This window comes from Scleropages formosus, chromosome 19 (assembly GCF_900964775.1).
Source record: "Scleropages formosus chromosome 19, fSclFor1.1, whole genome shotgun sequence".
Lineage (NCBI taxonomy): Eukaryota > Metazoa > Chordata > Actinopteri > Osteoglossiformes > Osteoglossidae > Scleropages > Scleropages formosus.
Window position 1 is genome coordinate 1331825 of NC_041824.1, and position 12801 is coordinate 1344625.

At 45.7% G+C, this 12801-nt stretch overlaps 1 protein-coding gene across 1 annotated transcript; it reads left to right on the forward strand.

Moving 5' to 3' along the window:
• The first annotated feature begins 9967 nt into the window (after positions 1-9967).
• On the forward strand, positions 9968-12205 carry ccl20b (chemokine (C-C motif) ligand 20b). Its single transcript, XM_018741125.1, has 4 exons — positions 9968-10123; positions 10477-10579; positions 10854-10931; positions 11747-12205. Exons 1-4 carry the CDS (start codon positions 10045-10047, stop codon positions 11769-11771), a joined length of 285 nt encoding a protein of 94 aa, XP_018596641.1. The 5' UTR covers positions 9968-10044; the 3' UTR covers positions 11772-12205.
• Positions 12206-12801: the final 596 nt, after the last annotated feature.

Sequence of the window (12801 nt, forward strand, 5' to 3'; positions counted from 1 at the left end):
GGGCCCACCACCCACAAGGTCCTACATGGGGGTTGGGTGCAATGCCTTTCATGCAGCGGGAGGGGATGGGGTGGTGCGTGGCGTCACGGCCCCTCGCGGCAGAAACTGGCTCTTGGCACCTGGAATGTAACCTCGCTGGGGGGAAGGAGCTGAAACTGTTGCAGGGGGTAGAGATACCAACCAGCTCATCGCTGGAAACAAACTTCCAGTCCTACGGGACACTTCCCAAACATGCTGTTTGAGAAAGGTCTGAAATATCATTAAGGACTGCACTCACCCAGCTCACCACCTGTTTGCCACACGTCCGGCAGACGCCTCTATTGTATCCGTTCAAGAACAACAAGACTGAAGAACAGCTTTTACCTACGAGCCATCAGACTACTTAACAGCGAGTAGTCCTGCTCTGCGACACTTATAACTGACACGTTATTACTTCTCTTCCAGAGCCCTGGACATTACTTCTCAGTGTTCACTATTTACTGTTTATTTACTATTTATTGTACTTGTATTTATTTGTACCTGCCCTTTTATACTTGATTTTTGTGCCGCCTTACTTATCAGCACTTCTTTGTCTAAATACATGTTTGTTCATGTCTGTTCGCGTCTATATGAGCCTCGTCACAAGCATTTTAATGCCCAGTGTACCCAGTAGAACTGTGCAAATGACAAATAAGCAACTCAGACTCTGACTCTGAGCTTGCCTCGGTGAACGAGAGAGTCGCCTCAATGCAACTAAAGGTCGCAGAAAGGAAGACTTCGACTGTTGAGTGTGCTTATGCACCAAACAGCAGTTCGGACTATCTGACCTTCTTGGAGAGGGTGGGTGTGGTTCTGGACAGGGCCCCACCTACAGACTCCATAGTCCTTCTGGGGAACTTCAACGCTCAGGTTGGCAATGACTGGGCAATCTGGAGTGGGGTGATGGAGTAGAACAGCTTGTCTGATCTAAACCCGAATGGTGAAACGTTATTGGACTTCTGTGCTACCCATTGTTTGTCCATAACAAACACCATGTTTAAACACAAGGATGCTCATAAGTGTACTTGGTACCAGAGCTCTGTGGGCCAAAGGTCAATCACTGACTTTGCAGTCCTTTCATCTGACTTGATGCCTTATGTTCTGGACACTCAGGTGAAGAGAGGTGCTGAGCTGTCAAGTGATCACCATCTAGTGGTGAGCTGGATCAGATGGCGGTGAAAGTCCAGAATAATTTTAACTCCCACCTCGGTGAGAAATTCTCCCATGTCCTGAAGGTGGTAGAGGACATGGAGTCTGAATGGACCCTGTTCAAAACCTCCATTGTGGAAGCAGCCAGGCCCAGCTGTGGCCAAAAGCTTGTTGGTGCCAGTCACGGTGGCAACCCAAGAACCCGCTGGTGGACATCAGTGGTGAGGGAAGCCATCAAGCTGAAGAAATAGGCCTTTAGGGCCTGGTTGGCTCTGGGGACTCCTGACTCAGCAGATAGGTACTAGCAGGAAAAAAGTCAGCAGCGGCTGCGGTTGCAGAAGCAAAATCCAGAGTATGGGAGGAGTTTAGGGAGGCCATGGAAAAATGACTTTTGGTCGACCTCAAGGAGGTTCTGGAGAACCATCCAGTGACACAGGAAGTGTCGAAGGAGCTTTGCCCAAGATGTGCTCAGTAAAGGTAGAGAAACTCTGACATCGAATGAGGATATTGTTGGGAGGTGGAAGGGACAATCTGAGGAATTCCTAAACCCAAAAGATGTACCTACCTTATAGGAGTCAGGGCCAGAGGCTTCCCGGGTATCAGAGTCCATTTCCCTGGTGGAAGTCACTGAGGTAGTTGGAAAGCTCCACAGTGACAAAGCACCGGGGGTGGATGAGATTCGCCCAGAACTGCTTAAGGCTATGGATGTTGTAGGGCTGTCATGGCTGACACGTCTTTGGAATGTTTTATGGACCTCAGAGACAGTGCCTTTGGATTGGCAAATTGGGGTAGTGGTTCCAATCTTCAAGAAAGGAGACCGGAGAGTGTGTGCCAAGTATCGGGGTATCAGACTTCTCAGCCTCCCTGGGAAAGTCTACGCCAGGGTGCTGGAAAGGAGGCTCCGGCTGATAGCTGAACCTCGGATTGAGGAGGAACCAAGCGGATTCCATCCTGGCCGTGGAACAGTGAACCAGCTTTTTACCCTCTCACAGATAATTGAGGGAGCATGGGAGTTCGCTAATCCAGTCTACATGTGTTTTGTGGACTTGGAGAAAGCCTACGACCGGGTCCCCCAAGAAATTCTGTGGGAGGTGCTTAGGGAGTATGAGGTACCGGGGCCACTATTGTGGGCCATTCGGTCTCTGTACACACGGAGCGTGAGGTGTGTCCGCATACTCGGCATTAAGTCAAGTCCATCTAATGTGGGTGTTGGACTCCGCCAAGGTTGTGTCTTGTCTTCACTCCTGTTTGTCATTTTCATGGACAGGATATCAAGGTGGAGTAAAGGTCAGGAGAGCATTCTTATGCAGGAGTCAGAAGGTGACGTCTCTGCATTTTGCGGATGATGTCCTTTTGGCACCATCACATGGTTGCCTCCAACATCTAATGGAACGATTTGCAGCCGAGTGTGAAGCGGTTGGGATGAGGATCAGCACCTCTAAGTCTGAGTCCATGGTTCTCTCACGGAAAAGGATGGCATGCCCCCTCCAGGTAATGGGAGAGAATTTCCCCCAGGTGGAGGAGTTTAAGTATCTTGGAATCTTGTTCACTAGTGAGAGGAGAAGCGAGCGTGAGATCGGCCGCAGACTGGGAGCAGCGGCAGCAGTAATGCGGTTGCCGTACCGGACTGTAGTGGTGAAGGGGGAGCTGAGCCATAAGGCAAAGCTTTCTATTTACCGCTTGATCTATGTCCCTAACCTCACCTATGATCATGAACTCTAGGTAAGAAGGAAATATGGTGTGGTGGTGTAGTGGGTTGGACCACAGTCCTGCTCTCCGGTGGGTCTGGGGTTCGAGTCCCGCTTGGGGTGCCTTGCGATGGACTGGTGTCCTGTCCTGGGTGTGTCCCCTCCCCTTACGACCTGTGTTACCGGGTTGGCTCCGGTTCCCTGCGACCCCGTATAGGACAAGCAGTTCTGAAAATGTGTGTGTGTGTGGGGACAGAGCAAAAGCAACAGCCCTGAGATGTATAAACAAGTCCCTCGTCACTTGCTCTCTGTTCCTGGGACAAACTGGAGAAACATTTTACTAAAAATAAGTTGTCCTCAGCCAAAAGCACTTTGAATATTCACAACGGATTTTTGCGTGTTGGGTTTATTTTTACATCGGCCACTTTCTCCCGTTAGTCTGGTTGCAAAACGTCAGAGAGGACAATGCAAGTGACGTGAACTCGAACAAGATGCTCCGGGGCCCAGATGAGAAGCATTCAAGGTTTTTGTGTTATTCTCTCCTATTTAACGAATGAATAAGTCGAGACATTGTGTTGTGGCTGAATGATGCCCATACGATGAGAAAGGTGCCGTGTGAAACAGCAGTTCTTTCTGTACCGTGAAGTGCCACTTTTCACTATGCTTCATGGCGACAAACAGGATAAGCTGCTTTATTGGATGGAATGGAGAATTAGTTACATGTTTCTCACAAAATTATTATTTTTTCTTTTAGAAACATTTTGACTTGATATCGCTAGCAGTGATGTTGTAATAAAACGATGCATAATTTCTGTCTTTGAGGCTGTTTCTTGTGTTCTATAAAGCAGCATTCTCCGAAAAAGAAGTAACTTCTGCACAAAATGACATTACATTGGGTTAATCTTTACCTTACTGTGGAACTTCACAGCTTATATGCAATTTGTGTGTGTGAGTGTGAGAGAATCTTTTACCTGACAGCACGGTGTGTACCATAGTAATTACCCCACAATAAGCGCAGGGCTCACTTCCTCATACCATTGTCCTCGAACCCCCATCTCTGCTGTTTAAGCTTTACCACTTCCATACAAAGACTCTAATCCCTTCATTATATTTACCTGCTCTGATGGTTGCTTACATCAGTGGCCATTACAGCAGACAGACAGACACACACACACACACACACACACACACACACACACACACACACACACACACACACACACACACACACACCCTTTTGCACGGGGATTTCCATCCTGGACACTTCACAAATATGCAAACACCATACTGCAGGACACCATGCGGTGACACTAGTTACAGCAGGTATTGTTCCTAAAAGGGTCGTAGTCATGTTTATATCTGGAAAGTTAAGAAGAGTGCGGTACAGTGGTGCAGCAGGTAGCACTCCTGGGTTGTGGATTCGATTGTGGGTCTCAGTTTGACTCAGCCATCTTTGAGGTGAATTATTCACTCTATATTGTCTGCCATGGATGAATGAGTGACTCTGTGTGTGTGTGTGTGTGTCTGGTTTACCGCATCCTCCTCCTCCACCTCAAGCTCCTGCATTGCTCTGTGGCTTTGAAAATCTGCATAAAAAAAAGATAACAAAAATATTTTTCAGAAACATAACACTTATTCATTTGCTTTCAAGTTCTCCATCATAAGGTTTTATTTGAACAACACTGAGTGTTTTATATATAATTTATAACAGCATGTAGGCTACTAATGTCATGGTTCCACCAACAAAACTTTTCTGTGCCTCAATATCCACTAAAAAAGAAACTTGCTGTTGCACCCAAGTGGTACAACTCACCTAAAGTCAAGAAATTTCCCGGAATGAGGATTTTTCCAGAAAGTCAGAAACAGGAATAATCTGTTATGTATAAACTGGTTAATGAATTGCACCAGTTAATGAATTGCGGAGGAACGAGACACTGATGACGCTAATATTGTCCGTCCTTCGCACAGCGTTCTCGGAAATGGGAACCTGCTTTCTCCAAGCGGGAGTGTGTTCCTTCGCGTCCCGCTGGTAATTACTATGGTACGCACCGTGCTGAAACCCCTCGGACTTTCCGCTGCTCCCCTCCAGGTCAGTCCCTCACTGGGGGCTTTGTCCTGTCCTCCTGCACCCCTCACCTCTGTCACAGCACAGACTGGCGTCCCGCACCCATGCAGCCATACACAGGTGAGCCAGAGGACCTAATGAGGCCCAGCGCTGCTCAGGTAACGACACACTCTACGTCTTTCGGTGCCTCCGCTCAGGTGCAATGTTTAGCTACTTACAATTATTTGCACACCTATACAGCTGGGTAATTTTTACCGCAGCAATTTAGAGAAATTAGCACGATCTAGGGTCCTACAGCTGGAGGTGGGATTTGAACCTGCAACCTTTGGATCCCAAGGCAGCACCTCTCAGCCCTTTTCAATTTTTCTATCGAAATGCAGTCCCCCTGTGACAGCTGCAGCGCCTCAAGGGACAACACATCCTCTTACAGTAGGATACAATGTGGAAAAGCCAGTTAAACAAAAGAGGAACTTTCCAGAATAACAGCAGGCAATGAATGTGTCCGAGCCACAAAGTCAGCCTTCGGGCAGGTCCCTGCAGGTAGGAGCAGCGCCGCGGTCAAGAGGGTGTCTCTCTTCCCAGCTCGTGAAAGGACAGGAATAGCATGCAGTCAAAGGACTCTTCTTTGTTTTATGTTTTTTATTTTTAACATTATTTTGTTTTCCACCTGTCCAAGCCAGGGCCAAGTTCCCATTGCAGCCACAAAGGAGCGTGTGTGTGTGTGTGAATCCCCTCCTGCGCGTACATCACGCCTCGAGATGAACACTGAAGGAAACTCACGCCCCCCTCTCCACCCACACCGTCCTATTTAAAGACAAACGAAGCAGAAAAGGTTTTAAAATGTTAACGGTGCTGTTATCCTGTGTGTAACCGTGTGATGTAACCACATGATGCGGTACGACTGTGACCTTTAGTTGTGAACAGTGACAGATGCACATTAGAAACTGTTCAAAAACAGCAAACACCGAAATGTCATTTGGCGGATAATAAAACACAAAACTGTTATTCCTTTTTAATGCTGTTGCTGGAACCGGTTGTGTGAACAAAGGACACGGGTGCGTGAGTGTAAACACCAGCATGCAGCACAGTGTCGGTGTTGAGCTACTCAACAAATGTAAATATTGCAGGTCTGCAGCAGGAAGGAGACTGCTGCTTTTCCTCTTTGGCGACAGATGTCAGTGAAAATTCCAGAAGTATTCCTTCATTTTTAGGTGTACGGCTTTCGTTCCTTAAATGTTGCCGGTACATTTACATGTATTATTTATCAGACGCTTTTCTCCAAAACGACCAACATCTCATAGAAAATACTGTGCTCATTACTTCAGCAGGAAGAGACACTTAGATACAGATGTGTGATTCTTAAGTACAGTTAGTTTCTTCCTTTCCACCATATGAACCGATGTTCATCGCACGAGTAGCTGCATAAAATTTTATCAAAATATCCAGGATTCCTCATCACTCTCCTAGTATAAACTTTTTTTGAGATACATATAAACATTTACATTACATTACAGGAGTAGCTGCATAAAGGTTTATCCGTTGTTTAACAGGTACGATCTCAAAGTTATAGAGCATGAACATTTACACCTTATATGAACTTAAGAGACGATGGGCAAAGTGAGTCTGGAAGAGATGAGTTTCCAGACCCTTTATAAATGTGGACAGAGATTCAGCAGTTCTGAGCGAGAGGGGGAGGTCGTTCCGCCACAACGGAGCCAGAACCGAGAACCTCCGTAATTTACTTTTCGTGCGTGGGACCACCAAGCGGGCAGATGTGTAAGAGGGTAGGGGTCATGTTGGGGTGTAGCAGACGGTCAAGTTGTAGATATCTGGGAGCACTTCTATTGACGTATTAAAGTAAAAGAGCAAAAACAGCAGTAAAGTAGAGGAGCAGTGTGTCTAATTTCTGTGAGCTCATTGATGCTTCTCCTCTCCGTCCAGTTTAAATAAGTGATTGTCCCAAAGATGCTCGCAGGAATCTTGTCCGTCGTGGGACACAGTCCCCAGTTCACGTCAACATGGAGCGTCGGTGTCACAGAGGGGAAGCAGCGGTGATGGTTTATATTTAACAGTCCAGGGAACCGACTACTTCCCGGTGCGCTTATTATTTCCTCTTCACTCCTACATGTAACATTTGATTCAACATGTGCAGCTGCGCAAGCAACGAGGTCGAGTAGCGTGTTCGTGGACACTTGAGCGAGAAACCGTGGGTCGACCTCTATTTTCCTTCACCAAGTGCAGGTGAGGAACAACGCGAGCTTCCGTAGAGCAGCGTCACATCATCACGCTTCTATAGCAGTCAGGACTATGAGACCCTCCGGTGCAAACCCTGTTCCCTCACGATGTTCCCACATGGCAGCATGGCAATGCCCCACACACACTGCTAAAGACACGCAACACCTCGCATGGCCTTTCAGGTGACCACATCTGAACATCACTGAACCTTGAAGGAAAGTTCTCGATCACAGAGTGGGAAGTTAGCACTTATTAAGTGCTTGGTAAGCGTTATTATTAGTTGTAAATTGACATAAAACTCTTTATTAATCTAGAATGCCCATAAGGGTGGGAGGTTACTGGCACTTGGACCCCAGATGTTTTTTTTCTTTATTGACTCTCAGTTGGGAGTTTTTTGTTCCTTTCCTCTGTGGCCAGTAGACATACTTAAGAGTTTTAATAACTGTGTGGGTACTGTATTACTCTAATATATAGTCACCTGTCTTATTAGTTTGTCTAGTCCAGGGGTCTCCAACCTTTTTGTGAGTGAGGGCTCCCTGAAGGGATAAAATAGTCTAGACTAGAGGGCTACTTATTTGATATACTCAAAAAATATATAATTCGTTATAAACACAATGGTGCTTTTTAAACTTTCAGTTAACAACATTATCATGTCAAAAGGAGAATAAAATATCTTGATATCCAATCGTGGCATAAAAAACATTAATGATTTCTCACAAGTTGTTTTAATATTTTTTATTAAACAATCAATCCTGGATAATATTTATTGAAATATGAACATTTATCATTTTTTTCTTTCACACTGATTGATTGCACTGAACACATGATTTCCCTACAGACTCATCATCACCCTGGATGAAAACCATTTTGCACGAACCGAAGTCTTTCTCCAGTTGTTTCGTTACGTTCGCTGACATGATAGCAGTGACTCGTCGTCTTGCGATTGTGTTCGGCCCGAGTTGAACACCGGAGAGTGCAGACATGATTTCATCTCCATTCATTCTTGTGATCTTTAAAACAGTGTTCGCTATCACTGACAGTCACATACATAGCTCACTTGACAATAATTTCGCCATCCGAGAACGATTTTTTTGTGTTTTGTCAAAAAATGAGCAACCCTTGTACCTCTCTTGGATACCGCGATGCTAGCCAGAGGCATACATTCTACACTTTTTGCCTCCTTTGTGACGAGAAATTCTGTCTCCCACTCCTCGTCACAGTAATAAGTCTTTTTGTTTTTTGCAGGACCTGGCTGGTGCACCATCAGCCATAATTAATCTTGTGTTGTTTTTTCGTTATAGCTGATTTCACCTTGTTTATGCCGTCAGCTCGCTACCGCCTCAACTCACAGAGAATCGCCTACGAGAAACGTACGCTGCGTACGTTAATAAGATGCGTAGTAAACTTGTAAATATTTAAATTTTTTAAATGATGATTTTATTTGATGTTTTAATGTGATATGAAATGTTAACATAACACTTTTTCATTTTTTTTGTAAGTATAACAAAAAAAACCAAAATCAATAATTACAATTGAGCCTGTTTTATAGAACGTGCTTGGCGGGCGACTCGCAGACATGGCGGGCACCATGTTGGAGAGCGCTGCTCTGTCCCTTTGTTCAGCTCTGTGTCGTCACTGTGTGAGAAGAGCTCTGTAAAAACACATAGGATTTCACTGAAATGAAGTACTTTTCAGCCTCATTTACCCTCCAAAGAACGGGAGGCTTTTTTTTCTTGAGGTCTTCTGCATTATTCCGTAACACAAACACACACACGCAGGAGGACTTGTACGACTGCATTCCACGGAGGAATCAAGCTGTTTTAAAACACACACACAGAAACCGCTTGCCCCAAGCAGGGTCACGGTGAACCAGAGCCTAACCTGGCAACACAGGGTGTAAGGCCATAGGGGGAGGGGACAGACCCAGGATGGGATGCCAGTCCACCGCAGGGCACCCCCAACAGGACTCGAACCCCAGACCCACCGGAGAGCAGGATCCAGCCAAGCCCGCTGCGCCTCTGTGCCACCGCACCCCCCGCCATTTTAAAAGCAATGCTCCTCACTAGCTCCCTGATATGAACATATTGTTAGGTGTTTCCGTTATTTTGTCCGCCTCCTGCATTATCACATTTGAGACGAGATACTCTATCGTCATTGTATGCGGCGCAATGAAATTTCGTGTGGCAGCCCTCAGAACAGCAGCAGAAAGAAGGACCACTTTAAATAAATAAATAAATAAATACATAAATAAGAATTAGATTGAAACGTAAGTCCTTTCATGTAGCTTTTCTAGGGCTAACGTACCCTTGGCTTGCGGGGAATGTACTGTATTTGTTCATTCTGGTATGATTCTGTAGCCCAAGAAGGAAATTTTGATATTGGAAATCTCTCTGAACTGTGTGAACCTGCAGTGTATTGTTTTTACATATTCTCCTAGAGCAAATAAGGTGGCAATATTATCATTTTTATTCTCTGCTCAAGTGTGAAATAATTTTCATTGTTAACCATTCCTTGTATCTGCGTTTGATCTTTAAGCTCATCAATATTTCAAAGGGGAACTTTCTCATTCCACCCATGCGGCTCTGAAATTCCACACCTTTGACGCATGATTTGCATTGGGAACGAAGCCGTTCCCCTGGTGCAGTGAAAGAAACAGCAAAAAGTCATCGAGGAATTTTCCCTTTTTTCTCACACGGGGTGGAGCTGCTCACAAAGTAGGAGGATTTGTTGACACAAACAAGAAGGAATGAGGAAAAACCGTGCCGGGAGACTATTTAAGCAGTGAGCAGAGCAGAGGCAGGAAACACGAGTTCTGCGTTCACACCTCGTCTCACGCTCGTCTCCTCTGGCTTCACACCTGCCGCAACGCCAACACATCAAGGACCAAGCATGACGTGCTCTTCAGCGTGCACTCTGGCCCTGTTGGCCACCCTCTGTCTGCACCTGTTCGTCTCCCCCTCGCAGTCAGGTGAGTTTCCTCCAGCTTCGCGCCACTCCCGAGAAACGGCAAACCGCAAACGCTCCTTACTGAGCCACGGTCCCGCGTTGGGCCTTCGGTAAGGTGCCCAAAGTACAGCGGTCGGGTCGTTTCCTTTTCTCAGAGCCACGAACGAGGTCTCAACCTGAACTGCAGGATGCAAACTTTGGACCGTAGACCCACCTGTCTCTGTCTCTGGAGGGTTGTGGTCATTCAGCCGTTAGAAGCAATAAGCAGCACTGGACCGTATGACCACTATGAGTCGCTACTGCTTCTACGTGTGAACAAACGGCCACGGTGCTGACGTCCCTGCTGTCCTGCCCCCCCATCCCCCGTCCCCACAGCGAGCTGCTGCCTGCGTTACTCCATGAAGAAGTACCCCTGTCACAAGATGAAGACCTACAGCATCCAGAGCATGATGAGCAGCTGCGACATCAACGCTGTTATGTGAGTGTCCCCTTGGAGGACTTGGATCACTTCTATTGCAGATTCCCATCATCGGGTCCAGCGCTACATCAACTACTGGTGTAAAAAGGTGGTGAAACGAGATGTGACACTGTGACTTGACGTGATGTGAGTCTCAGGGTTTTATGACTCACTGGTCAACGGACTGGCTACTAGTGGCCGCCGTTAGCAACACGAGTCATGATGAACAATCCCGTCGCCGAAGACCACGGTGTTCACTCTCTGCTCTGTGTGTGTGTGTGTGCCCCGCCTCCAGTTTCCACACAATGAAAGGCCGCTACATCTGTGCAGACCCTGCTCAGAAGTGGACTTTGGACAGCATCCAGTGCCTCAAGTAAGTGTCCGCTAGCAGGAATGTGCCCGTAGAAAGAGTTTCACTGCATCGTTCCATGAAAGTCAGTTCCACAGCCAGTCTCACCCTCCCGCGGTTCTTGGCGTGACCTCCCATCCAAGTAGTCCAACCAGCTTTGGAGAACCTGTTCATTTGCTATCTTGTACGTGTCTAAGAACCTCTCCTGTTACCACAATGGGCACTTAACCCCACTTTAATTTTGCCTTTAAGCTGCTGCTTTTCTCTTCTTCATAATTTCCTTTTTCATTTACATGTATTTATTTATCTGACACTCTTCTCCAAAGCAACTTCCAGTGAACTGTATGTAGTGTTATGAGCCCACACACCTTATTCACTGCGGTGACTTACACTGCTAGATACACTACTCACACTGGGCCACTCATCCATACATCAGTGGAACACACACACACACACACACACACACACACACACACTCTCTGTCACTCACACACTGTGGGTGAACCTGAACAGCATGTCTTTGGAGTGTGGAAGGAAACCAGAGCACCCAGAAGAAACCTACACAGACATGGGGAAAACATGCAAACGCCACACTCTTGGTATATAATTGTCTTAAAATGACATTAAACTCGGTTTGGTTGCGTTACCATCAACCGGATAAGGAGTCAGGATGTGGCATGGTTGTACGACGCCACCTGCTGGCGGACAGTGTTGTCACATGGAATTCCTGAGAAAAATCATAAGGAGAATCACTCACTGTACTGCTGTCAGTGCATAAAGTACAGTAAAACAGCCTTAAAAGGGATCCTTTGTTAAAGACCATGTTTTCACTTCCGCAGCGCAAGGACCAAGAAGGCACAGTGAGAATGGCACTTCAAGATCTGGAATCGAGAACGGATGAAAAATATTCAGAGCTTTGATATTTTTATTGATATTTCTCAATTTGAGAGTTTGAATCTTTCGCTTTCTTGAAAGCTGATAGTTGCAATGTCCCTTTTCCTTATACCACACTTTACCCATGGAATCAGGAAAATGTTCTCATCCTGCTGTGTATTCTGTTTTTGGTTGCTGTGCTTATGTTTAAACTATGAGAGTAAGTCCAAATGTCAGCAGACATGTTAACATCACTGCGGGAACCCATGTTTTACCCTCATATTTACATTTGGTCTGTATTTTTGAAGCGCAGAAATAATGCAGCATTGGGGACATGAAGCAATATAATGTGTTAAGCAAAATATTTTTGCTGTTATTTCCCAAGTGTAGCTCTATCTAAGTGCTCAAAAGATCTTTTGTGTCATACTGCCTAATTCTTATAGGATGCATGAAGCAAAAGCTGTAATTGCTGAAATATTTGATTAAACATGTTGATTGGTTCTGTCTGAGCTTTTAACTTTGTTTTCCTCGTGTCCGAGTGTTTGTTCAAGTGCGTCCATGTTACAGGCGTCTGCTGAGAGATCAGTGTCCGATCCTGTAAAATGAACATTCAAAGATATAACACAGAATGATGGTGTCACTCAGCATTCCCTCTCGATTTTTATTTATCACATGTATTGCCTTTCCCTAGATACTGGAAAATTGGCCTTTTTTCCTCCAAATTGGCAAAAGTATTGAAACATAATAATTCTGCAGTGCACACCACTTTATCTAACAGGTCCATGTTAGTGGACTTAGTTTGCCTTAGTTCGGTGTGGCTCCAGGAAAAATCAACATCAGATCCAGGATGGATTACAAATAACACCCAGGCTTAAATCTGCCCTGCATTGTGGCTCAAACACACAATGCCATTAACCACTTTCAGCAAAGTAGGACTCGGACCATTATTTACTGTTACTTAATATTTACCAACAAGATGCTACTATGTTCACACTTGTAGGAAGCCCTGGAGCGAAACGAA

What these genes read in the sequence shown, in the direction of transcription:
- ccl20b (XM_018741125.1), top strand. Translation starts at nt 10,045, where the DNA reads ATGACGTGCTCTTCAGCGTGCACTCTGGCCCTGTTGGCCACCCTCTGT. An exon ending in CGTCTCCCCCTCGCAGTCAG is followed by an intron (nt 10,124 to 10,476) that starts GTGAGTTTCCTC and finishes CCGTCCCCACAG; the next exon opens with CGAGCTGCTGCCTGCGTTAC. An exon ending in GACAGCATCCAGTGCCTCAA is followed by an intron (nt 10,932 to 11,746) that starts GTAAGTGTCCGC and finishes TCACTTCCGCAG; the next exon opens with CGCAAGGACCAAGAAGGCAC.